General features: G+C 51.8%; 1 protein-coding gene across 23 annotated transcripts in view; it reads left to right on the plus strand.

Annotated features, from left to right (window-relative positions):
- Positions 1-25,497, plus strand: part of EPB41L1 (erythrocyte membrane protein band 4.1 like 1) — a 121,451-nt gene extending 95,954 nt beyond the window's left edge. For 8 of the 23 annotated variants that reach the window (XM_064573105.1, XM_064573117.1, XM_064573114.1 and 5 more), the window contains 9 exons: positions 118-2,139; positions 3,814-4,224; positions 6,023-6,127; positions 7,815-7,898; positions 13,604-13,690; positions 14,492-14,575; positions 16,587-16,667; positions 17,012-17,128; positions 22,085-25,497. In XM_064573105.1, the coding sequence (XP_064429175.1) occupies positions 118-2,139; positions 3,814-4,224; positions 6,023-6,127; positions 7,815-7,898; positions 13,604-13,690; positions 14,492-14,575; positions 16,587-16,667; positions 17,012-17,128; positions 22,085-22,093 (3,000 nt within the window). In that variant the 3' untranslated portion in view covers positions 22,094-25,497. The remainder of the gene's footprint in view (positions 1-117; positions 2,140-3,813; positions 4,225-6,022; positions 6,128-7,814; positions 7,899-13,603; positions 13,691-14,491; positions 14,576-16,586; positions 16,668-17,011; positions 17,129-22,084) is intronic. The other 15 variants (XM_064573118.1, XM_064573119.1, XM_064573121.1 and 12 more) reach the window with 10 other exon arrangements.
- Positions 25,498-26,749: the final 1,252 nt, after the last annotated feature.

The raw sequence follows: 26,749 nt of genomic DNA on the forward strand, positions 1-26,749 counted from the left end.
GGGACATGCTGACCTTTTGGTGGTAGATTGGTCCCTTCTTGCAGAGGAAAAAAAGTGACCCGTTCTTCAGGTGCGTGATATTTCATGTTAACTCTTCTTGCTCCAATTGAAACACAGGGTTCAGAGCATTGGGTATTTATAGAAAGAGAGTACACTAGGCCAGAAGAACTCAGCCTCCTAAAAGTGACCACCACTCAGCAGGAAGAAAGTAAGGCAGGCCTCGCAGATATCCTTGCTGATGGCAGACTCTCCAAGGTAGACGTCCTGGTGGACAAGTTCAAAGTCGAAGTGGCCACAGAAGAAATAGTGGGAGTTAGAAGAGCAAAGACCCAGCACCAAGGAAGAATGATTGCAAGCCCTGAAGACTTTGAGTCAATGTGGGAGGAGGGCTCCTGGGTCAGGAAAGGCCCAGAAGGGGCTTCTCTTGCTGCAGGCTGCACACTGGCAGGAAACCTTGAGGGCTCCCAGTTGAGGGTGGGCACTGGGGAGGCCACCATCAAGAAGCGCTGGATCTCAGGTGGTCAGCTGGAGGGCCAGATGGAGCTGAGGAGGGAGCTGGAGGAGTGCCAGACTTGGGGAAGACCTGCTGCCTCGGGGACCAGGCTAGCAGAGGCCGATGTCCCTTCTCCAGCCTCCGACAAGGGAGGACTCCAGTCATTTCTGCTGGACCCAGCCCAGTCGGAAGCCAGAGCTGACTCGAGTGATGAAACCAAACCTTCCTTTGCAGAGAGGAGCTTCTATTTGAACTATGGAGAGAAAGATTCTGAAGACCCCTTCCTCCCTCCACCTCTGGAGGAGAGGGAAGAGCATGTGGATGCCCTTCCTGTTGACGAGACCAGGCTGGAGCGCTCAGAGAGGCTCTCCGAGAGCTCTGTGCTCACTTCCTCAGACCCACAGGGCCCTGCTGCAGCTTCCAGCAGGAGCGAGAACAAAGAAGGTGTTGGCCACACGGCCTCCTTAGAGGAAGGGGCACGGTCCCCCAAGGACCACGGAAGACCAGATGGCCCAGAGGCCTTTGTTGAGCAGCTTCATAAGGGACCTTCTCCAGGGCAGACATTTGCTGAGGACTGGGAAGAAGCTGGGCGGGGGGTGGAAGGAGAATTTAGCCACCCAGCATGCAACCTAGGCACAGAGGAAGAGGCCCTCAAGGGTGGAGATTTGATGGAAAAGGCTGAGAACAGGTCCCCAGCAGGATGGCAGAACCACTCACCTCACAGAGGAGGGGGCATGCGCCCAGACCTCCCAGCCTGCGCCCTTCCATGGACCACCCCTCCTAATGATGTCAGGAAGCCAACCAAGCCAGACAGAGGCAACTTCCTGCACCAAGACGGGAGACTGGTGCACATCCAAACAGGAGAACCTGCGATGGAGGACAGAAAGGCCTCAGTGTTTCTTCAGATGGACATGATCACCCCCCTCCCAGCTTCCCCTGGTCCCTTTCAAGCTCAGGCAGCTCCAGAGGAAACTTCTCCAAGCCCAGCCCCTCGTGGGTCAGGGGAGCCTCCACAGCTTGGGGATCCTTTTGGAGAACAGTCCCCTGTGTTTCTCAAACATGCCCGTCCTTTTAAAGGGAGGCCAGAGCCCAAGGACCGAGTAGGACCATCTGTGACCCCAGACGGAGGTGAGCGCCGGGCACCTCCCGTTGCCAGCAGAAAGCCCAGAATTGTCTCTGAAGGAGCCGAGGGGGCTGTACCCCTGGGGTTGGTGTTCCCTTCAGGGAAGCAAAAGGAGATGACCTCTTTCCAGGCTGGGGGCCAAGAGGGCTCCCTGGAAGATATTAGCAAGACCTCAGTGGCCAACAAAATTCGGATCTTTGAGACCCATGGAGCTGAAACTCGCCGAGCGAGTCAAGGTGAAACAAGGGCCCTCATGAGCGAGTTGTCTTCAGAGGCCTCCGTGGGTCAGGTAGAACAACAGCGGAATAAGCTTCTGGACCTAGGCTTCGTCCAACTCCAGCCCCCAGGGGACTTTGCTGGCCCCAAAGCCACCCATTCCTCAGTGACGTCACCGGCGCCCAGATACTTCAGGGAGGGCATTGCTACCACATCCCCCCGGGAAGAATGCACGGACCTCGAGCTCATGTCCCCCGATTCGGGCTGCGAAACTGCGCTGGAGGAAACCACCGGGGGCACTGGCCACGTGAGCCCCCGCCCCCACCGCTGCCCCTCCCCCGCTGGGGGAGCCGACCGCATGCTCCGTAGCTCTGTAGAAGCATGTTTCAGGGGCCCCTCGTCATCACTGCGATCAGAGGCTGCTTGTCCATTCCTATGAGTTCCCTACACAGGCCCGGGGATAGCCCAGGCGGAATGACGGGTTCATCTGCTTGGCCCCTGTTAGCTTAGCCACAGAGACCCTCGGCTTTTGGTGTGACCTGGCGCCCAGTGGGTCGCACCGCCCCAGTGGAGAAGGTGGCATCACCGCCAGCCGACTACATACTTGCTTTGCCTTGCTGCCCCCACCTGCTGGGCTCCTACCTGTTTTGCTTGGCTTGTCCAATGATCTTCCTTCATCTTTTCCCTTCCCTGGTTCTCCCGCCTTGGGGAAGCTGACAGGCCAGAGGTTTCCATCCTTCGCTTCTGGTTCCCTCTTGGTCCCACTGCCAAGTTCCTTTCTGCCTCCTTAAGACTAACTATCTTCTCTAATCCAGAACAAATCCGGAGATGCGGTCAGGGAAGACAAGCCCATCACCAGCTTAGCAGCAAACCCCCCTGCAAAAGGGGGGCGCCTGAGATCCGCCAGCCCCTCGGGCCCTCAGGTCTCTGCAGCCCCCCGGTGCCCGGATGCCCCGGTCGTCTTTACCTGGCCAGGGTGCATCGCTGCCTTCAACTCCCACCTGTGCTGGCAGCTCTGTGGCGGCTCAACTCTCGCTTGTCTGGAATGTGCCCTCACACCTCTCAACCTTCCAGAAACTGGCTAAAATGGAAGCTAAGTTTAGCAAGTGAATCTCTTAAGTGCACTGAATCTCTAGAACCCGAAGCCAACTACTTAAAAAAATATATTTGGTGGGTGTTAGATTGGGCTTTAAAAAGACTGTCATGGAACAGCCAAAAATGTGCATGTGGTGTTTAATCCCCGACAGGCCAGTTGAGAGGTATGTATGTGGGACAAGATGTGCTGGTTCCCCTCCAGCAGTTCCTTGGCCTGCTGTTGTCAATTACACTGATGGGACTAGGACCTCTACTCGGCGGCCTGCCTGCCCGCCCCTCCTGGAGCTCAGGGCTGAACTGATGTAGCCCCTGGTTCCCAGGAATTAACCCATATTGTTCCTCCCCCTGGACGATACTGTCCCCTCCCACAGAGACTCAGTGGAATTGACAAACCACGTTGGCTTCCTCTTTGTTTCTCAAAGCTCTTGGCTCCAGCCTCCCTGCCTTCCCGTCCCGGGTTTCCCTAAATCCCTGGGTCTCCCCTCCCTGGTTTCTGTCTCTCGATGCCCACCTGCACGGGTGGGCCTGGGTCCGGGCTCCCATCCCTGCCTTGCATACAATGCCGCTTCTGATAAGCTCCCAGTTCCAGACCTTGGATGGGGCTTCCTGTCCAGAACCAACTGGCGGGATGTTTGCTTTGTACTTGCTTTGGCCATCAGCGGGAGACCCTCGGAAAGGAGCGTTCCCCACTCTTGAGAACTTTGCGGGTTTTTCAAGCTTGTTGTCACGTCAAGGAACCTTTCCGGGAGTGTTTTTCATATCCTGACCTGCTCTTCTATTTGAGACACTGAAACGGCCCCAAGGTTTCTTCTGTCATTCACCATCTTGCTTTCTCTCTCTCTTCCCACCCCACACCCCGTTCCTTTGATTTTTTATCTGGCCATAGAGAGCAGGGCTAAGGGAGGGCTCAGAGGAGAAGGTCAAACCGCCTCGTCCCAGGGCCCCAGAGAGTGACACGGGAGACGAGGACCAGGACCAGGAGAGGGATGCGGTGTTCCTGAAGGACAACCACCTGGCCATTGAGCGCAAGTGCTCCAGCATCACGGTCAGCTCCACGTCCAGCCTGGAGGCTGAGGTTGACTTCACGGTCATTGGTGACTACCATGGCGGCGCCTTCGAAGACTTCTCCCGCAGCCTGCCTGAGCTCGACCGAGACAAAAGCGACTCAGAGACCGAGGGCCTGGTGTTCTCCCGGGATCTCAACAAGGGGGGCCTCAGCCAGGAAGACGAGCCTGGGGGCATCGAGGATAGCCCGGATCGAGGGGCCTGCGCCACCCCAGATATGCCCCAGTTTGAGGTATAGTGGAGCATCCTGGAGACCTGGGCCCCGCGGGCACTGCATGTTCGGAGGTCCCCAGGCCATCTGTGAGAAGACCAAGCCGCCAGCCTGCAGCCCAGAGCCCCTCAGCCTGAAGCTCTGTCTCGTGTTGCATGACTGCCCCTCGCAGAAAGCATGGTTCTGTGCTCGCATGTTTGCCATCTTGGTTCACCCCTGACATGCACTCCTTGGCGTTTCAACCCTGTGACCCCATCGCTTGCCCGAGGTCAAGTGATGCCAGGCGATCTGGTCTTACTCGCCTCCTCTCCCTGTGTTGCATGGCGCCTGCAGGGAGCATGTGCTTGTGGACTCGCTGCGGCCTGGCCTGAAAGTCGATGGTTCTTCCTGATCCTGGCCCGGCTCCTGTGCCTGGGGCCTGGGCTTCCTGGGGGAAGGGGCAGCAGTCTAAACCCATCTGGCCCCGGGGTCTCGGGGTAGCAGCGGAAACTCCTAGAGAGGAGGAGACATCATCACTGAGGGGGACACCGGGATTGACTGTGTCTGGGTCCCTCTGCTTTGTGCTTTGTGCCCTTCCTTCAGAGGGTCTTTGTCCTGTGATTCTTTCGCCCTCTCATCTCTCACAGCCCCTGCCTACCTCCCAGCACACTCTCCTCTCTCCCATGTTCCAGGCTTTGAAATGTGAGCTCATCTGCTCTGGGCATCCACTCCATGCTGTACCCTCTGGGTGGAAAGTTTTGCTTCCCTTTCTCTGCTTTGCAAACTTGTCATGTTCCAGGACCAAGTTCAGATATCATTTCCCTAGCAAATGCTTTCCTGACCACCTTGCGTAGAAGTGTTGCTCCCTCCACAGCCCCCTTGCTCTGGAATGTTTCTGCTCCCCCGCATCATCCTAGGTAGTCATGTCTGTGGCTGCCAGGCCCACTGTCCCCCCGGGGGCAGCTCCTCTAAGCCTGCACATGCCAGGCATTAATAGATGACTAACTGGATGAATGGCTAGATCTCACAGTTACAGTAATCTATAAGAATCCCTCTCACTACCCTCCCAACCAGATGGCAAGCTATTTCCGTCATTCATTCTGCTCACATATGCTAATAGCCACATGAACTGACCTTGCTGGAGGAGTCTGAAGAAACTGATCATTTAACCGGAGACTTCTAGGCTAGAGGTTGAAAACCGGTGGCCCCAGGCCAGATCTGGCTAGCAGATGTGTTTTCTTTGACCTTGATTGAAAAATTGGGATGTGGAATATAAAATCCATAGGTGTTTTTTTTTTCTTTATTGTTAAAAAAATCAGATGATCCAAGTCATTCAGAGGCCATGGCCACCGTTGGCCAAACCTGAGTGGAACCCTTGTGTTCTCCTGTTCACCCCAGTCCTCAGCCCGCTGCACCCCTTTACATCTCCTGCCTGCCCCCACCCCCCATCGGCCCCCAGGTGTGTGACTCCTATTCTCAAGAACAGTTCAAATGAAGCAGCTGGGAGGCGGCAGCATAATCACTGAAGTCAGTCAGGATTCAGTGACAGGTACATAAGGACAGTACTTAGTGGGGGTCCTGGCACGAGCCCAAAAACCAGCTCACAGCCACCGGGAGGTTATGTGGTGGCGGGGTCATGAGCAGCCTGTCTGGGTGCTGCTGGTGGCTCTGGCTATCCCCTTGGGCTGTCTGGGACGGCTCACCGGGCCTCTTTGCCCGGACCGTGTGCCCTTCCAGAGACCCGGCCAGCTGCAGGGATGGGAGATACGTTACAGTGGCCTGTGAGCAGGAGTCATGCAGAGGCTTGGGTTATGGAGTGTCCTCCCTCATCTCCCTACAGCCTGTGAAAACGGAAACCATGACGGTCAGCAGCCTGGCCATTAGAAAGAAGATTGAGCCTGAGGCTGTCCTGCAGACCAGAGTCAGCACTATGGACACCAGCCAGGTAACCTGGGCCTTCCATTGCACCCTGAGCATAGGTACTGGACATTTAAGGGTGGGGTCCCCACCAAGGCCAAGCCCCCTGGCCAACTCTTGCCACTCCGGCTTCCCCAGAGCCTCCATGTTAACCTGGATGCTCTTCTGAGCTTCATTGTCCTCCCTGAGCTCTGGGGGTGGGCGGTGGAATGAGTTCCTGTCCTGAGTAGACCACACCTCTCACAGCCTCAATTTCCCATCTTTAAAATGGGAACGATCATGTCTCCCTGTCCTTCTGGGAGTGCTGTAAGGACTAGCAGTGAGTGGACTAGACTGTGGCCTTCAGATCGCTCGAAGGAGTTGGAGAGGTTTCTTGAGGTATCACAGGAGCTGCTTTGGGAGAGAGAGGGAGAGATCCCAATCCAGCTTTTGTCAGAACGACTCACACTGGATCATTTTTTTACACATGGGGGTTCCATATCACTGGCAAAATGAACAAAAAATCATTTATCTTAGCAAGATGAAATATACTTGGTACCCTGCATGGAGCAGTCCGAAAGAGACACAGGTGCGCTATGGGCATACGGGTGCACAGAGCATTGCCGAGGTTCCTCTTGTGGTTTTTTGGTTTTTACACTTTGAACCTTGAGATTGTAGGTCTGATAGATGCCCTCTGGGTTCCTCCTGGCCAGAGGAGCTACAGTGCCAGGGGTGGAGACTAGTTTGCATTTCAAGAACTAAAGTAAGGCGTAAACCAACACAATGTGGACAACTGTGTCGTTTCCAGAATGTTTTTCTTCCCTGATTGTAACATGCACAGTGGTCTCTGTATCAGCTGGCGCAGCGGCCAGAGGCGCTCGAGTTCTAACGAGCCGTGTGATCTCAAGCCACATGCCTCCTCTGTGGCCTATTTTGTTTTAGTGACCGGTGTTTTATTTTGTTTTCGTATAGAGAAATACAGAGAAAACTAAAAAAGGCCCCAAAGTCAACAGCCCAGTAATCCTTATTGACGACAAAACAAAACAGTGACAAAGTGTTCACAGTTACGAAATTCGAACAAAACAGATGGAAATTTTTCTTGTGATTCTTCCCAGAAAAAAAAAATCTATGCGTATCTAATATATACACTTACATCTCTAGATTGCAGAATTCTACACAGAAGAGATCCTCTTTTACACCTGACCCTTTTTTCTTAATGACTGTCTTGGAGATCATTCCTCGTTGCCATATGTGGGCCCACCTTACTCTTAGTCCCACTTAGGAGCGGGTCCTGACTTATCCTGCAGTCTCCCATCAATGGACCTGTGGCTGTTTTTGTCTTGGCAGTTAACAATTAATGCTTCCGTGAACTTCTTTGTTCGTACTTCTTGGCAAAGTTTTCAGAGTTGATATCCAAAGGATGAACTCCCAGCCGTGGAATTGCTAGGTTGAGGAATACATACATTGAGATTTGCATAGGGCTTGTGAAATTATCTGGGATTTTTTTTGTCTTTTGTCAAATAAGATGATTCAAACGAACTGGGGGACCTGTGAGGACCCCCTGTAACTCAGTGTGTGGACGAGCCCCCCCACCCCCGCCCACCAGCGCATGTGCACTCACACAGCCTGTCCCTCTGTAACTGGGAATGCCACCTGCCCAGGAGCGGATGCTGCAGGCACATGCGGTGTGTGCACTCTCTCTCTCTCTCTCTCTCTCTCATGACTCCTCTGGCCAGCAGGTTGATGGGACTGCCCCAGGGGGAAAGGAGTCCGTAACAACTGCTCCCTCCATCACCACGGAGACCATATCGACCACCATGGTAAGTAGGACCCAAGAGACTTCCCTCTCTGACCAGCCCTCTTGCCCTCAAACAGCCAGATAACAGTGTCACATCACCGGCTGTCTGGGGTGGTCCTCCTCCGCCCTCCCTGCGTCAGGCACAGGACATAGAGTCGATCTCTTCTTGTCCGGCATCATCCAGTCAGACCTCAGTTTTCCAAATTGAATAATGTGGAATGTGGAATCCCTGCGTCTCAGTTATCCGGACCATCTCAGCCACATTAAGGGTAAGGGCAGGATGGTACCATTCGATTATTTGATTTATTGGCAAGGCGTGAGGATTGAGCTTGAAAGTCCCTGACAGACCCTGGCCGCTGTGCAGTTTCTCATGTCTCGGGCCACTTCCTTCCTTGGTCAGTAGATGGCGTACTGTGAACCTAAATTGGAAGCTCAGGATTTTGGACCATCTCCCTAGACTCTGGTTCTGCTACCTAGGTGTTGTCTGACCTGTGAAGAAAGGTCCTTGGCCTCAGGTGTCTTCATCTGTAAAATGGGAATAATCCCCATTCTGCCTAGTTCATAGGTTCTTTTTTTTTTTTTTTAAGATTTTATTTATTTATTTGAGAGAGAGAGCACAAGCTGGGGGCGGGGGGGGGGGGCGCGGTGGCAGAGGGAGAAGCGGACTCCCTGTTCAGCAGGGAGCCCAACTTGGGGCTCGATCTCAGGACCCTGAGATCATGACCTGAGCTGGAGGCAGATGCTTAACTGACTGAGCCACCCAGGCGCCCCTGGTTCACAGGTTCTTAAGAGAGTCCAAAACGTCAGATCCTTTAATGGTGACACAGACCAGATAGCATTAGGCACCCAGGCTCTGTCGCCATGTAAGGTGCCAAGAACCATGCATGGGTGAACTCACTGAGTCCTCAGAAAAACTGGAGGGGATTCTCTTTCTTTCTGCACCCTTTACAGATGAAGAATCCGAAGTGCAGAGAGGTAAAGTGACTTCCTAAGGTCACACACCTAGTACGTGGTAGAGCCGGGTCAAACCCAGAAGCCTCACTGTGCACCTGTATCCTAACCACTCTGCACCCTCATCCCGACCACCGTGAACATTGGCCACTGTGGGTGGGGCCGGGGCCGGGGCTGGATCTGTCTCGAGCTGGTGGAAAGTTGTTTTCAAATGATTTCTCTTGCCAAACCCCTGATAGACACCTAGGAAGGGAATTGCATATAGACTACCCAGCAGGTAGGTTTTGAGCAAACAAAGACAAATAACTCCGAACCGGTTACCAGCTCGCGCCCTCTATCCTGGTCACTCTGTCCGACCTCTCCCTCAGTCCTTCTCCACGTGGCATCGGGACGCTTCTAGGGCTAAATTTAAGTTCATACTATGGTGAGTAGGCAGTTACATCATTCATTTACCCACCTACCCACCCACCCATCCATCCATCCATTCATTTCTTCCAAAAACATTTCTTAGTCTCTGTTGCCTGCCTGATTCGCGGAATACAGAGTTGAAGGAAATACACTGCCTGCAAGAAGTCGTTTGTTCAAGTAATGATCACGGGCACGTGTCATTGTTTAGGTCCTGGGCACACAGTGGTGAACAAGGCCCAGCTCTCCCATGTCCTGGCAGGATGACCCCTGGGCAAGTTACCTGAACCTCTCCAAGCCTCAGTTTCCACTTCTGTAAAAGGGGGTGATGGGGAGCAATAATAGCACATCCCTCAAAGGGTTGACCCAAGGAGGGACCGAGGTAATCTGTGCAAAGGCATGCCTGGCACATAGTAAGGGGTCTGTAAATGTGAACTGCTTTCTTTTCTCTGCCTTCATGGAACAGTGTGATAATGCTTTCCAAGGGGGTGCAAGGAGGAGAGGTATGGGGTGACACCCCTGCCAGGAGGGCTGAGTGGGCTTTACCTCGGCAGGGACATCTGAGCCATCCTTCAAGGATAAATGACGGTGCGGCCACAGCAGAAGGCATTCTGGGCAGTGGGGACAGCAGGTGCAAAGGCAAAAGGATGGGAAGGAGCAGAGCATTTGGGGAAAGCAGGTGGTCAGTGAAGCAAGATGTCAGGTGTATGGAAGAGGAGTGGGGTGGGGGGGAGAAGAGGCTGGAAAGGTAGGCTGGGCCAGGGCGTGAAGGGCCTCAGATGTCACGTAGGGAGTTCACACTTCATCCTGGATGCAGTGGGGCATCAACTTTTGATGCGGGGGCATGATGTCATCAAACATGTGTTTCTGTGTTTTAGGAAGATTTACCCTGGCAACTCTGGGACGTCACTAGAGAAAAAAATTCCCTCCTGTCCTCCCTCCCTCCCTCCCTCCTTCTTCCCTTGGCGAATATTTGTTGAACGCTGTGCCCAGTGCTGTGAGCCCGGCGCTGTGAGACCCGCACTGAGGAAGGCAGACAGCAACCCAAGCCCGCACACCATTGGGAGAGATGTAGAGAGAGGCAGGGAGCTGGTTTAGGGGCTGCAGCGGAGCCCGTGTGCAAGGAGGTGGATGCTGAGAAGGGTGCAGGGTTAAGGGATAACTGGAGGGAGGAAAGTGCAGGATTTGGTCAGTGACAGAATGTTCGGGTGACAGAGGACAAGATGGGCTGGTGACCTAGCCCTAACCTAGGCATTCTTGAAGCGTGGTCCTGGGAACCTTTAGAAAAGCAAATCTCTGCACCCCCCCCCAAACCTATCAAATCAGAAACTCTGGGGCAGGGCCCAGCTGTCTGTGCCACCCCTCAAGTCTGAGTAGCTCCGATGCAAACAGAGAGCCCTGGAGGGGACTGCTCTTTAGTGGCAGGTATGTGTCAGGGGTGGGGAGGCACTGAATTCCATGTTGGATCTGATGAGTCCAAGGTGCCTGTGGGGCGTTTCCAGGGGGAAATGTCGAGGGGACAATTGGTCTTAAAGGTCTAGTTTTCAAGAAAGATCTGGGCTATTGATGAAGAGATAGGGGACAGTGGCCATGGGAGAAAGCCTTGAATGGCTGAGGCGGCCCCAAGAGAGGGTGGTGAGGAAGAGAGCCCTCAGCTGGAGGGAGGAAGGGTCCAGAGCCCAGATGGTGGCATTGCCCTGGCCAGGGAGAGAAGCCACACCTCCTGGAGGCAGGCGAGAGGACTGGCCGAAGATAAAGGAGAGGCAGGCAGAGCAGATGGTGCCTTGTTTCGAATGACCTGTGTCCCCATTAGTGGCCTCTCTTTTCAGTGTGAAGATGGAGGTGAGGCTTCATCCAGGACGGAGGGAGCAGTGGGAGAAGAGGCTTTGGGGGAGAATTGCCTGGAGTGACAGTAGGACTGTCCTAGGCTGGCAGGAAGGAAGCATGGAGCCCAGAAGGCTGCGCCCACCCTTTTTTTGAGTTGAAGCATAGTTGACACACAACGTGACATGGGTTTCAGGTGCACAGTATGCCGCGCTCACCACGAGCGTAGCTGCCATCTGTCCTCACGCAGCCCTAGTTCAGTACCGCTGACTGTGTTCTCTGTGCTGTGCCTTTCGTGCCCGTGACCTGTTCATTCCAGAGCTGGAAGCCTGCACCTCGCACTCCCCTTCACCCCTGGCTGCTCATCCCTCCACCCCATCCCCTCCGGCAACTCCCAGTTCTCTGTATTTATGATCTGTTTGTGCTTTTTTCATTGGTTTGTTTGGTTTTTGAGATTCCACATAGAAGTGAAATCATATGGCATTTGTCTTTGTCTGACTTATTTCACTTAGCATCGTACCCTCTAGGTCCATCCATGCTGTTGCAAATTGTCAGATCTCATTCTTGTTTATGGCTGAGTAAGAACATTAGAGATCACATCTTCCTTATCCATTTATCTATTGGTGGACACTTGGGCTATTTCCGTATCTTGGCTATTATAAATAACGCTGCAATAAACATAGGGGTGTGTATATCTTTTCAATTAATGTTTTTGTTTTCTGTGGTAAATACCCAGTACTGGAGTTACTGGATCCTATGGTATTTCTATTTTTAATTTTTTTCTGAGGAACCTCCATACAGGATTTCCACGGTGGCTGCACCAGTTTGCCATCCCACCAACAGTGCACGAGGGCTCCCTTTTCTCCACATCTTCACCAACACTTGTTTTTTGTCTGTTTGAGACTAGCCTTTCTGACAGGTGTAAGCAGCTATCTCGTTGTGGTTTTGATTTGCATTTCCCTGCTGATGAGTGATATTGAGCATCTTTTTGTGTCTGTGGGCAAGACTGCCCATTTTAAGGCCTGCTGCCAGGCCACATTCTGGGACTGCATTTGAGAAAGTTGCTTACTGAGGGAATGCCAGGTAACGGGTCACTGCCTCAGTTGGAGGCAGGCCCTGGGGGGGTTAGGCAGGGCAAAGGCAGAGGGCTCCCATTCTTAGCTGTCCCCTGACAGCCAGAGGTCCACATCTAGTACCGTGCACAGACCAGGACCAGGGTTCAGCTGCTGGGGGGCTGCAGAACAGACACAGTTCTGGGCCCCTGGACAGACATGGGTGAGCCCAAGATGGTGCGGAAAGTGGGAGGTAGAGGTGGGCGGCTGGACCCCCTGCCAGACATGGGGTTGGAGTCTCTGGCAGTTAGAATCCACCATAGGACCAGGAGAGTTGCTCCAGGGTAAGAGTTCTGAGGGCAGAGTAGTGTTGCACGTTGGGCTTGGAGTCTGATGAACATGGGTCTAAATCTGCGCTCTGTAATTCACTTGCTGGTGGACGTGAATAAGCCACTTGACATTCTCTGGCCTTCAGTTTCTCAACTCTGAAACAAGAATATTAAAACAATTTCCTGTGGTTGTTCCAGGGATTAAATGAGATAGTGCATCCTTAGTATAATACCGAGCACGTACCAAGTACTCAGAAGTAGGTATTATGTTGTTAGTAGCCAACCTATGTTCCTACGTTTATCCTAAGATTAACATTTGCAAAGCCCTTTCTCCTCTGCTAACCTCATAATGTTTCTGTGGGAGTTGGGCGGGGTTTCTTTTTTTTTTTTTAAAGATTTTATTTATTTATTTGAGAGAGAGAGAATGAGAGACAGAGAGCATGAGAGGGAAGAGGATCAGAGGGAGAAGCAGACCCCCCACCGAGCAGAGAGCCCGATGCGGGACTCGATCCCAGGACTCCAGGATCATGACCTGAGCTGAAGGCAGTCGCTTAACCAACTGAGCCACCCAGGCGCCCCGGGGTTTCTTTTTATAATATTTTTAGAGCAGTTTATTTTTTTAGAGCAGTTTCACAGCAAAATTGAGAGGAAGGTACCCCATATGCTCCATATATGGGGATATATACAGAGAGATTTCCCATATGCTCCTCAGCCCTGTGCACGCACAGCCTCCCCCATAATCAGCATCCCCTACCAGAGTGGGGCATCTGTTACCATTGACAGACTGACATTGCAGGGGCCCGTGGAGAGGGGGTAGCTCTGCCCCAGCTCACGTGGCTAGAACATGGCAGGGCCAGGACGAGAGCCTGAACGTCTCCCCTCCTTTGTTAGTGCTTCCTGAGAGCAAAACCAGAGTCTTGTTCACCAATGTCCCTAACCCCTAACCCCAGGCACTCTAAATGTTGAACGGGTGAATGGGTGAGCCAGTGCGTGAGTGTGTGAGCTAGTGAGAGGGTGTGAGAGCAGGTGTGTGTGTGAGCATGTGAGCCCGTGACAGTGTCACTCCTCCACCTCGTGGCCGTGAGAGCTACACGGCTGTGGGCTCTGGCCATCCTGGGGGCCCACCCACGTGAGATCTGGCCATCTGAGCGCTATTGTTTCCCCAGGAGAACAGTCTCAAGTCCGGGAAGGGGGCAGCCGCCATGATCCCAGGCCCACAGACGGTGGCCACGGATATCCGTTCTCTTTCTCCGGTAAGTGGGTAGGGCCAGCTCAGGCTAGGGGACTCTGTGCTGAGAATGCGGTTCATAGGTGGCCCTCAGCAAGTGCAGCGTAGAGCCCAGTGGGCTGCCCTTTGAAGCCCAGCGCCAGGAACCTGGATTGTTCTCAGATGCCCGCAGGGCTCCCTTGTGCCCACCAGAGTCTCATCCATCGCCTCCACCCCCCACATAACACACACCAGAGGGCATCGCAGTGTGAGGGTGAAGCAGTCCCCCTCCTTGGTGGTACCTGTGATGGGACAGCTCGTTTGCATCTGCTCTCCTTACTGACCAGGAGGAAAAATGGACTAGGAGTCCAGAGGCTCGCACTCTGGATGTGGCTCTGTCAGTGGCTCTCGTGGGCCTGAGTCTGTCACTGTGAGGTCTCTTGCATCTCCTGCATTCTCCAAGTCTGTCCTTCTCCTTGTCTAGCCCTGGAGGCCACATGTTCCCGGCTGTGACGGGGTGGGGGCTCGGGAGGGCTCTGTTTCTACCCTGAATCCCCTATTCATTCTTCTAAGATGCCAGGATTCTTAAAATCTGGGGTCTTGTTAGGATTCTGGGCCACGGGAACCTCGGGTTCTAGGAATCTGAGAGTCAGCGGTTTGAGAATTTCATGGATCTAGCCTTCTGAAGATTCCAGTATTCCTGAATTCTTAGAATCAGTGATTTGAAGCATCTTGGCTTCCAAACTTCACCTTCGTGGGGCCCCCTTGGCTTACCCCCTGACCTCCACCCTGCAGAGCCTAGTGTCCTTACCTGACCCCTGGGGTGGGGGGTGGTTATATTCTGCAGATCATCGGGAAAGATGTCCTCACCAGCACGTACGGCGCCACTGCGGAAACCCTCTCCACCTCCACCACCACCCATGTTACCAAAGTGAGTAGCAGCAGGGCGCCGTCTACCCCCAGCCTGGCTGCGGGGCTGGGGAAGGTCATTGCCTTCGCTGTGCCTTCGATCGTGCACAGAGAAGACCTGTGGTGGTCTAGTTTCTGGAGTGCTGTGCGCTTTGTTCTGTACTACGGGTTGTCCTAGGCACGGACCCTGCCCTTCAACGTCAACAGCCAGGCTGGCGGGGGGCGAGACCACCTCACCTGAAGTAATTCTGAGCCATGGCATTTGCGCCTTATGGACCTTAAGTGCTGGCAGGATTTAGAGGGGGTGATGTAAGGGAGCCTCAAAGAGTGAGGAGGGGTTGTCTGGTAAAAGTGGGATTTGTGCAGGGTCTTAGGAAGCCAGGTAGGACTCGTGAGGGAGGAGAAGACAGATGCAGGTGTTCTAAGCGATGCAGAAGATGGGAGCAGAGACCGTGTATGTGTTTATTTGTTCACTGAGCGGATGTTAGTGAGTGTCAACCTTACGCCCACCTCTGTGCAAGGGGTGCTGATGGCGGCTGCCGACGATCCATGTTTGTGGGGACAGCGACAGTGGTCTCCGTCAGGGAGAAAGAGCATGCAGGGGGCGTAGCTGTGGGGAATTGGGGTGGACTGGAGGCAGGGGAAGACAAGGAGAGACAAATGAGACAAATCCCAGGACAGATGTGACTCTGAAGGGTCTAAGAGGCCTTTTTAACTGGGGCATGACCCAGCGCAAAGAGGCTTAAGGAGAAGAGATTAGGTCCACCAGGATGCGCAGGTAGATGGAGGAAAGAAGAGAGGGAGAGTCTTGGAGTGACTAGGGTTGGGGAGCCTGGACAGGGCTCTGAACCACAGTGGGGGAAGGAAGAGGCGGGGCCATGGGAGGGGGTCACTCCCTAGGCATCAGCTGTGACTCAGCCAATGAGCACAGAGGGCTGGGGGCAGGCTGGCCAAGCATCTCCATGCCTGAGTGGCCAGGAGGGAGGCAGGAGGGGGCCCAGGCCAGAAAGGGAGGCCTGGAGGAGAGGGGCCAGGGAGGCAGGTTGAAGTTGAGGTTTTGCTGAGCCATCCAAGGGGGACGTCTGCTGGCCCTCCCATGCACACACCGACCCAGCCCTGCTCCCTCCCGTGGGTGCAGGACTCCTGCCAGACTCAAAACCTTTGCACGTTCCCCAGGAAGCCCCCCGCCCCCACTCTCACCAAAAGCATTTGTGAGCAATGTTGACTTCACTGAAAGTTTTATGGGAAGGTTTTCCATCACACACCCCACCGCATACAGCTCAGAAAACTCTTCTTCCCAAAGTTTCTCCCCTCCCTGCCAACCAGGAGCCCCCTTCTGTCTGTCTGCTCCTGCTGGGATGTCCCTCAGCTACCACTCTCCTTGATACGCCAAGCAATTAGGTCCTTCCCCATCTTCTACTTCTAAACTTGCACCCAAACCCTGCGCTTTCAGAAAACATTGGAGGTTCTAAGTATTACCAATGCAGTTTTCTCTTGTAGTATTGTTTGAAGTCATTTAAGATAGAAGATTGTCACCATTCACATTTCATTCATGTGTTCATTCAACAAATCTGCATTTAGCACCTGCCCTGGTCAGATTGGACGGCGGGGAGGGGCGGAGGGGATACAGAAATGAAAAAAATGCAGCCCCTGCCCTCAAGAGCTCCAGCCTAGTGAGCCAGGCCCGGTCACACACACAAGGTCAACGTGAGGCAGAGAGCTCCGGAAACCGCGCAACAGAGACAGACTTGGTGCTCGGGGAGTACCAAGGCAGGAGGGGGGTAGGGTCACCAACCGGGATCAGGGAGACATGACTGAAGCTGGGCTTGGAAGACCTAGGGGGGCAGTTTGGTAGTTGGGGGAGTGGTGGCCATAGGCAAGACGTGCCGTCTAAAGTCCTAAAACCAGAAGAGGGAGCCAGGAGAGAAGGTGACTGCTGGTTCCAGCCTCGCCCTTGAGGGGTGCTTTGGATGGGTGCCCTGTCACAACCCTGCGGGACCCAGGGCTGACCTTGCCGCCCTCTCACTCTACAGACTGTGAAAGGGGGGTTTTCTGAGACGAGGATCGAGAAGCGGATCATCATCACTGGGGATGAAGATGTTGATCAAGACCAGGTATGGGGGTAGGGAACACTGTTTCCGGGGGCCCTGCCCAGTCCCCCAGTCTCTCCCGTATTGGGTCACCCATGGACAGCTGCCCTCCTGGGCAGAGATGAAGTCCACCTCATGCTGATCCTTGTTCAGACAAGGAACCCCAAATGAACCCCAAAGGAAGAGACATAGAATGGGAGCCTGAAGGAGCCAGAGGCCCCGAGCTCTGGGCTCTCCCTTTAACTCTTTGACCACTGCCCCTCCCTGGGCCTATTCCACAGCTGTACACGAAGGGGCTTGTCGGTCTCCATGGCCTCTCCTGTGTTCGAAATCCTGTGGTTCCTCACTTTGTTGCTCTTTTCTACCAGGCCCTGGCTTTGGCCATCAAGGAGGCCAAACTGCAGCATCCTGACATGCTGGTAACCAAAGCTGTCGTATACAGAGAAACAGACCCGTCCCCAGAGCAGAGGGACAGGAAGCCACAGGTAAGCCCTCTGAGGCTCAGCAGCCAGGAGAGGGAGGAGGGAACCATGGTAAGATCTTCTCAGGGTCGTTTCCATCTGAGAGTCCGTCAGGTGGCTTGGTCCCTAGCACAGTTTTAAGTGCCCACATTCCTGGTCTGTGGCTCAAAGGAGAGAAGTAGCTCCCCCAAATACAACAAATCAGAGTGGGTGATGGCGGGGGAAGACTGGTTCCTTGGCTTCTTGGGGGTTTCAGGCCCCAGACCCAGAAAAGTGTATCTGGAAGTGATAAGGACCGGGAGAGAGGGTTGATAGCAGGTCCTGAGGTGGGACAGCTGGAGACAAGCATAGCCTCACCGGCCATTAACTAGAAACTTGAAGCTAGAAAAAGGCCCCTCAGGCCCAGGGCCACCTTCCTGTCCCTGAGTCTCTGCCTCCATCCCAGGTCACTGGATATTGCTAAAGGGGAATATGATGACCAGAGTTCTCGATCCCATCTGTGTTGCTAGATTGCAAACCCTTGACTTCTCAGGCTACCCTGGGCCAGAAACTTACTTTTCTGTTTCCTTATGGACAGACCATCTGTGCCTTGCTGAACAAGAAGAAGGAGATGGTGCTATAGCGGATAGGGCTTTTATCAGCCTAAATTGGGGGAGGGGTTCTTCAGGTCCCTCTGGAAATTGACTGAATTTTATCAGGTCTATAAAATGAAATCTCACAGACATTGAGTTGAGTGCGAGAATTCTATACAAGTTCAAAAGTAGGCCAACTAATCAATGATGGCAAAAGTCAGAATAGTGCTTAGTTCCGGGATGTGATATTGACAGGGAGGAGTCACAAGGGAACCTTTGAGGGTGCTGGAAATGTCAGCGTCTTGAACAGGTAGGTCACTTGGGTGTATACATACATAAAAACGTGTTGAGCTGTATACTTGGATTTGTGCTCTTTACACGTCTCATACGTTGTACCACAATGGAAAAAAGAACTCATCTAAAAGACCTACAAGGAGTAGATCTCCTTTTTGCCCTCTTCCCTGATGAATGAGACCGTGATCTCTAGAGAGATACAAGAATGCGGATCACCACCCCTTTCCTGTCAGAAGAAAAAGCACTGAAACATTTCCTGCCACTTTGAAAGGCTGCCAGACCCTGGTCTAGACTGTGCTGTCCAACAGAACTTTCTGCAGCGATGGACATGTTTTCTTTGTCATCATGCAACACACATGGCTACTGGACACTTGAAATTGGCTAATCTGAAATCAGATTGCTTTAAGGGTAAAATGCATGCAGGATTTTGAAGACTTAATATGAAAAAAGGCATGCAAATGTCTCAATAGTGTTTCTGTTGATTACATGTTCAAATGATCACGTTTGGATATATTGGGTTAAGTAAAACATATTACTGAAGTTCATGTCCCCTGTTTCTGTTACTCATTTTAAGGTAATTTAAAATCTAGAATTTTTATTTAGAAATGAAAAGTTTCTATCTAGAAGATTTAAGGAAATTAGAAATATCTAGAAAATTTAGCGAATTCCGTCTAGAGAAATGTAAATTCCATACGTGGCTCTTGTTTCTGTTTCTGTTAGACAGCACTGCTCTCGAAGTATAAGCTGGTCATGGGCAGAGCCTACCTCCCAGCCTTCCTCAGGCTTCCATGCAAATTGTCCCTCCTGTCCACTCCATCGTCCAGTTATTCTTGCTTTTCATCCCCCAGATCTCCGAGTGGTAGCGCACTGGCAGCTTCACCTGGGAGAACTGTGGTCATAAAGTCTGATTTAGAAGGACTGGACCGGACCTGGGAGTCTGTATTTATATGTTGGTCCTTAGGAAGTCCTTGTGCAGCCACTGGTGCAAAGAATTCTGTGCTGACTCCAATCCCAGCCATTCCCCCGTGGGCATGCAGTTTCCTCACTTGCAAAATGGAGAGATGGGGCAAGCGCCTCCCAGGCAATGACTTCTGGCTGTTTATTTGCTTTCCTAGAGTACCTGTAACGTGTTTCTCCTATTTTTTCCTTTCCCTGTCTTGTTCCTCCCCATCTTTCCCAGAGCATTTCCAGCCGGTCCCCCAGGCTCCTGCCTTCCCATTTTCCCTGGCCGCTCAGAGCTCTAGTCCCTGCCACCACATCCTGCCCCCCCAACTCCCCCCACCCCTGCCACCGTGCAGCCTTTCATATCTGCCCACTTGGCGGGTCTCATTCTTCCTCCTCACCCCTCTGTTAGTTCTTCCTTTGATGCCATTGTCCCACGCAACACCATTCTCTCTGTCTCTCCTCTCTCTCTCTCTCCAACCCCCTCCTTCTCTCTTTCCTTCTTTCCCTCTCTCTCTCCTTCCCTCTCTTCCTGTCTCTCCTTCTCTCCCTGTCAGATTCTTCTGTAAAGGTCACCTTGTTCATGTCACCCTGGAAAGACAGAAGTTTCTCCCTTGCCTTTTCTCCCCACATGCTTTGCCACTAGTTAGGAACCACCTTTGGCCCCCTAATCTTGTCAGACTCACTCATTCTGGGGGAGAGGTCTTCTCTGAATTTGAAAAGTCTTTTTTAAAGTGCTTGAAACATGTCGGATTGATGGATGGATGTATCTTGGTAGCCCAAGGAAAGATCTGGAATCCTGCAAACCTGGATTCAGTCTCAGCCCTGCCTGTTATTAGCAATGTGACTTCCAGCAGATTATTTATCTCTGCACTTTGCTCATCAGCTAGTGGTCAACAACCATAATCACGGTGATAATAATTGCTGAAATGTATGGCATGTTTACACTATTCTGGGCACCAGGCCATGCACTTGACCTAAGTATTGTCATCTGCTCATTCTCAGAAATGAGGAAACTGAGCCCCTGAGATGTTAGGTGACTTGCTCAGAGCCATAGGGCTTGATGCGGGAGTCAAAGCTCATCTATGAGACTCCAAAGCCACCCTGTGGGTCCTAACCTCCTTATCCTGTAGGGTTGGTGAGATCATATATATAACAGTACTTAGCACAGTGCCTGGCACATAATAAGTGCTCAGTAAAAGCGAAGGGTGACTGATGACTATCAACGCAAAGTAAGCTAACAAAACACTGCACATTCAGAATCTGATATAATAAACTGAGACGAATAAATGGCATTGTTTAGATGTCCCTGGCACTTCTGAAGTGTGTAAAGGCTTTTGAAGACATCCCACATCGTGTGTACACTGAGCTATAGGACTTAAAGTGCAGCCTGCCACTGTAAAAAAAAAAAAAAAAAGTCCTCAGGTAGTTAGCAGAATAAAGTAGAAAGAACACACCCAGGCTTTGGGGCCAGAAACTCCTTGCTAGCAGTTTGCCCAGGGGAACCTCCCTGGGCCTCAGTTTCCTCATCTACAGTTAACCTAGAAATTGAGCTGCTATAAGAATTAAACATCTGTGAGCACTTCAGTTTGGGCTGCTATGACAGTACACCATAGACTGGGTGGCTTAAACAACGCCCATTTCTTTCTCCCAATTACGGGGGCTGGGAAGTCCAAGATCAAGGTGCAGGTGGCTGTCTTCTCTATGTATCCTTCCATGGAAGGGAGCACAGAGAGAGAGAGAGAGAGAGAGAGAGAGAGAGAGAATCTCTCTTGTGTATCTTTTTATAAGGGCATTAATCCTATATATGAGGGCTCCACCCTTATTAACCTAAGTACCTCCCGAAGACCCCCAGCCCCTCACATTGAGAATTAAGGCTTCAACGTATGCATTTGGGGGGCATAAATTTGCCCATTTGGGCATAAACCTGCCCATTTGGGGAACACAAATATTCAGTCCACAGCAGTGACACACAAGGACAGGGCCTCACATACAGAAAGTGCTTAGTGCTTTGAGCCCGCATCCTTATCCCCTGAGGTTTCGCCATGTTCAGCGATGGATGAGAGCCCTGAGTAAGTCAGACCGTAAGCTTCTACCACCAGCCTGGTGTACAAGCCCTGTCTCCTTGTAGGTGTCCGTCTTGCTGGCCTTTAGCTTCTCTCCCCTCCCTGAATCCTCCAGAAACATCTGCTGAAGTTCCTCCTCTTTGAAGTTCCTGCTGTGAGTGTGTAAAGCACAGCCACGCATCTGACACAGGGTCTTTTTTTACCCCTGGCAACTCACGGCCAGATGTGCGGTTTCTGCTCCATCTTCTCCCACTGGCCCACCTCCTTCAGACAGGACCTGTCTCCCAAACACTGCCAGCAACCCCCAGCTTCCTTACCTTCAAGATTTGGATGAAGTGGGAGGGGAAAAAATGACCTGTTTCAGAGCAGGAACCTTGGGTTCTAGTCTCATTTCTGTCACCAATTCACTATGACATTGAACCCTCTGGGTCTCCATTTTCCCATCTGTCAACTAAACTGAGAAGGATTTCATGTCTGTGAGTCCATTCGTACTTGACCCTATGTGAGTGGGAGAGGGCAGGAAGGATACCCCACCTGTTAAGTGGTTTTGGGTGTCTCCCATGCACCACGCACAGTGACGAGCCCTGGAGGCCTAAAGAAGTTAATAAACTCACCCAAGGTGGCAGAGCTCGTAGGCTATGGAATGAACTCAGGAGGTCTGCTTGCAGAGCTCATGCCCTTGACCACAAAATTTTGGAGTCAAACCTGAGTTGGAATCCAGGCTCCAGTTTCTTTATGGAAATGCTGCTCCCTGGGGTTTAATCCCCAGGACACACAGGCCCATGGAGATCAGAGAGGAAAAACAAAGAGCTTCTGCCATCACAACTGAACAGTTCTTAGACAGAGAGAAGGTAGGAAGAAAAGGTGAACTGCATGTATGTGATCTGAGCTTCTTAGTGTTAAAGGAAATTTGGACAGATTTCCAGACAGATGTGGGTTCAGGTCTCAGCTGTGTGGCCTTGGACAAGTCACTTTATCTTCTTGAGCCACAGGAAAGGTAGCTAAAACAACCTCTTGCCACATATTTAAAGATGAATGAGCAAAAGTTATTAATTTTTCTCATCCTCTTCCTTTGTGTCCCCTTCCCTCCACGCCTCCGGCCCTAGGAATCCTGACCTCTGTGAAGAGATGCTGGCGTTTCTGGTCCAACCCAAGCCAGAGAACCGTTAAGAAGGGGCCTTCATTCTGGATTCTCCGACTCAACACCGAAGTCCCAGCTGTGACATACTGTCACCGAAGAGGAACTGGGAAAGGAAAAGCATATATATATAGATATATATAGATATAGATATATATACAGGAAACACCGCGTCCTTGCACTGCTGCTGGGGCTGGTCACGCAATCGGCCAACAGCAACAACCAACATCTGAACACCTACATTTCCTTTGCAGACAAATTGAAGAACTGGTGGGATTTTTCAGGAAAAAAAAAAAAAAAATATATATATGTAATGACAATAATCTCTTGCTCCCCCTTTCGAAGCCCTGCGGAATGACAAAGGCAAGCCAGACCACAGTGATCGTAGGAGTACAAAACAACCCTGGTTCTGCACGTGACCTTGCGTGGACGAGCATCCCATTTGTCCTGAGGTGTGTGCCGTCCACTCCAGTGCAAAGGAAACACTTTCGCAGCAAAGCAAGAGAAGTCGCGTCAGCAAGACACGCGCCGTCAACCGTTTGCCAAGAAAGAAGGAAAATCCCCCACTCGGAAAGGAGGAGGAACCCTGGATGATTATTTTTTGGGTCTTGACACTGGGCTGCAAAATCCACCTTCCTTTCTTCCGCCTCCCCTCCCCCTCGCCTCACGCGTCTTGTCATTTCTGTCTTGGCTCCCCCCTCCCCCTCCCCACCCTCGGTATCCCAGTCCCGCCAAGGGCCGCTGCAGATGACTCTGGTTTGGGACAAGAAAAAGAAAAGAAGGCAAGAGCAGAAAACCCAGCCACAGGAAGGAAAGTAGACACTGTATGTTTATGGGTTCTCATTATGAAAGTGCAGCTTGTAGGAGATGTGGATGGATGTGCTTTTAAGTTATGTATATGACATATAACAGGAAACAAATATTAAAATAAACAGTGCTGGTAAGTATGAAGCTGACATTTTAAAATTATAAAATTATCCGACTGTGATTGATGTATCGCAAGGTTCTTAGATCTCACTGAACCGGCCCAGCCGAGGAGACCTGGACTCTGGCTGTGGGCTGCTCGCAGTAGGAGCTGACGGTTCAGCGTAGTAATACAGTGTGTGGTATTTGTAATTGGTTGATTGGTGGGGAGGGGTGGGGTCCCCAGATGGAGGGGCAGGGGTTTGGCAAGAAGGAAGAAACACAGATGTAGTCCAAGATGCCTTCCCCGCATCCCCCTCGGGCAGTAGCCACCAGGGCCTGGTCTGTGCTCAGGTGTGGGGTCCAGAGTCAGGATTCCGCTACAGGGGTCCCCTGGCTCAGCCCCCATACCTCCCTAGGGGGTTTGCTTTGGTTTTCAGTCTTCTCTTTCTTCGGCCACATATCTTTTCCCTGACCACATTGTGACAGCTGACTCCCCATGCAAAGCGACGTGACATCCACCAGCCGCCGCACAGGATGGTGGCTTTAACCTGGCTGGCTGGAGAGCCTGGCTGCCTCTTGTCCTCTGTGCCTCCCACATTCGTTTTCTTCCTCCTGGGCCAAAGCAGCCATGGTAGAGACCATGAACACAGGGCAGGCCCCATGGGGCAGAACTTCATTTCCAAAGGCTTTGCCTGCCCTCCCCCCCCCCCCCCCCGACAAGGCTCAGATGAAAGGTGGTATTGCTCAGAGGCTCCTTCTATGTATGAGACTCTGGCTTTGGAAACCTCCCCTTTAGCCAGCGTCTGAGCTCTGAGCCTGTACTGTCAGTCCCCAGAATTGCCTTCAGACCACAGAAGCCCTTGGAGAATACCCCTTCCAAAGCTTGAGCTTTCCCAGTCTTGCCTGCCAGGAGCTGCTTCCCTGAGCTCAATGAGTCCCCTTTGGAAGGAATATGTCCCCACCGCACTTTTAATTTCTCAGTCCCATATTACCTCCCCCTGTCCCACCTCTACAGCGGTCATTAAATTCATTCAGCAGATATTTATTGAGTACCTACTTGTGCCAGGCACTATGCTGGGACTGCAGGAGAGAATGTGGGGGAGGGGAGGGACCTGGAAGTCCTCTCAGCCAGCCTTACATCTTCAATCATGGCTTGCCCCTCTGAGAGCATTTCCACATTCTCTCCAATTATTGGCCATTGCCCAGGGATACCCCCCCCCCCCCCCGAGGGCCCCGGCGTACTTCTCACTTACCCCAATGACATATACACTTAGTTTGCTAAGCTGGTGCTGACCCGAGGATGAGAAACCAGAGCAGTGTGTGCGTCTGTGGGCAAAAATGGGACAGAGAGCAGGCAGAGAGAGCCCTGCCCCTGGGGCTCAGATGGGAGATTCAGCCACATCCCCCCCGCCTCCCAGCAAGACAGGTGGCCCCCACTCCAACCCCCCTGAGTGCGACAGCTCACTTCCATGCACCGGGTTCTTTTTACCATCTTGGTGGAGAAGCCACAGAACCTCCTTCGCACCCCTTTCAACCGGAGAGCTCCTATTCTTTCTGGGCCAAGAACTGGAATGACTCCATCCTCCCTGGGCTACCCGGAATTTGGCTCAGGCACCCCTGTCTTTGCAGGAACCAGGCGTCCCGAGCACACTGGTCACACCTCAGAGGGAGAGTATTTGTTCTGTGGCTTCAGAGCAGGGATGAAGTGACCAGGCTTAGCGTGTGGGCCGGCTAGGGTTTGTGGAACTCTCCGTCCCACGGATGCTGTGACCTTCCTTCCGTGGAGAGACAGGGAGCGCCACAAGGGAGGAGGGGAGCTGCAAAGCTGAAATCTAGGGCACTGTTTCCTCCCATCCTCCTCTTCATAGACAATATAGATGTTTGTCTTGTCTGTCTTCAACCTACTTTTCTTTTTTTCCTTTTTACATTTCTCATCCTTTCTGTGCTGCCTCTCCACCCAGGAGACCATGTAGCATATGGAAAATCTCCTGGAGGGTATCCTGACTCAGCCCCTAACTCACCATGTGACATTGGACTAGTCCCACCACCCCCCTCCTTTGGGGCCTCAGTTTCCCTGTTTGCAAAATAAGCAGGATAAACCAGATGCTCTCCAGGGTCTTTTCCGGGTCTGCTGTCCCACAGATCTTCATTTTCTCTTGTTTTGCTTTCTTGGGATCTTTTCCGTCTGAGGGGACAGGAAGTGCCAGGACCTGTTTCAGTTTGTGAATCCTGCAAGCACATTCCAAGACTGGCCTGCAATTGCATGAGCAACATCACTCTAAAGGATTTTTTTTTTTTTTTCAAAAGCACTTACCAACCAACTGCGATGCTGTCCTGTTCCTTTTTACTCACACCCCTCCCTCCCCTCTCGTCCCCACGCTCCCCCACCTCAGTGCTCTGTGCTGTATGCGTGTGCTCTCTGTTCTTGTATACTCAATAAAAGTGAAATAAATGTGTTTGATGCTGAACCACAAACTGCCTTGGCATCTCTGCTCTCTCTCTCTCTCTCTCTCTGACCTTAGCTACCAGTACAAGTTGGCATTGTGGGAAGGGCGAAAACGGGGGTGGAAGAAATCCCACCCTTGAACACTTCCATTCAACACGTACTTGCGGCTTCCAGTGTGGTCCATGACTTGGGTTAGACTGTGCAGGCGCAGCAGGTAAGACTAAGTTCCTGCCCTCCAGGACCTGTCGGGCTGGTAGAGCACGGGACACATAATACAACAGGCAAGCAGCCAGAGGCAATTCCAGAGTGATCAGCACCAGGAAGCAAATGCACAGAGGCAGGTAATGGTTGCGGAAGGAGACCACTTCAATAAGGTGGCCAGTTACGGCCTCCCTGAGGAGGAGCTGAATGAAGAGAAAGAGCCAGTAAGGTGAGGGACTTGGGCAAGAATATTCTAGGCAGAAGGAACAGTAAGATGTGGGCCCCAGGATACAGAGGGGCTTGATGTATGGAGGAACAGCATGATCCCTCCTCTTTCTGAAAGAAGAACACTTACACTGGGGTCTCTTCCTACAACCCTCTCCATGGGAGCCTAGTATGCATGTATAGAGCAACCCCCAGCTTCAACTTTGGCCCACCACCACATACATTGCCATATCCCTGTGTGTGCCACCTGTCCCATTAGTGACTTAGTTATTCAAACGAACCCTGTAAATTATATATATGTGTGTGTGTGTGTGTGTGTGTATATATATATATATACATACATATATATGAAACGATATTACTTCCATAAAACTAGTGTCACTTGCCAAGGAAAGGAGGTCTTCATAAAAATAAATGCAAAGATATAAAATTAAAAAGCCATAATCCATGTAAAACTTACTCCTTGGGCTCCCTGAGTTGCATGTACCACACTTTCCTTGCTATTCTACTAAGTGACTCACCTTTCTTTATTGCCCCAAATCTCACAAGTGAGAACCACTGCAAATAATTGGGTGCATTTTCTTCCACTCTTTTTCCAGGTATGTATATCTCTTCAGAGCCTAAGTTATCCGGTACATACCATTCTAAATACTATTCTAAACTTAAATTCTGAGCATTTCCTAGTAATTTTGAATACCAAATACTATTTTTTTCTTTCTAAAGGTAACTCACTAAATGACACAAAATGCTGTGCAGTGGAAAGCAATTCTTCAACCCTCTCCAGACTCCTGTCCATTGTCAGAGGCAATTGCTTTCAGGAGCTTTGTGAATCCTTCCCTGAATTTTTTCCTGTAC

This window comes from Mirounga angustirostris, unplaced genomic scaffold (assembly GCF_029215605.1).
Source record: "Mirounga angustirostris isolate CCGP_5_RB_7025 unplaced genomic scaffold, mMirAng1.0.hap1 SCAF_10, whole genome shotgun sequence".
In the NCBI taxonomy this organism is placed as follows: domain Eukaryota; kingdom Metazoa; phylum Chordata; class Mammalia; order Carnivora; family Phocidae; genus Mirounga; species Mirounga angustirostris.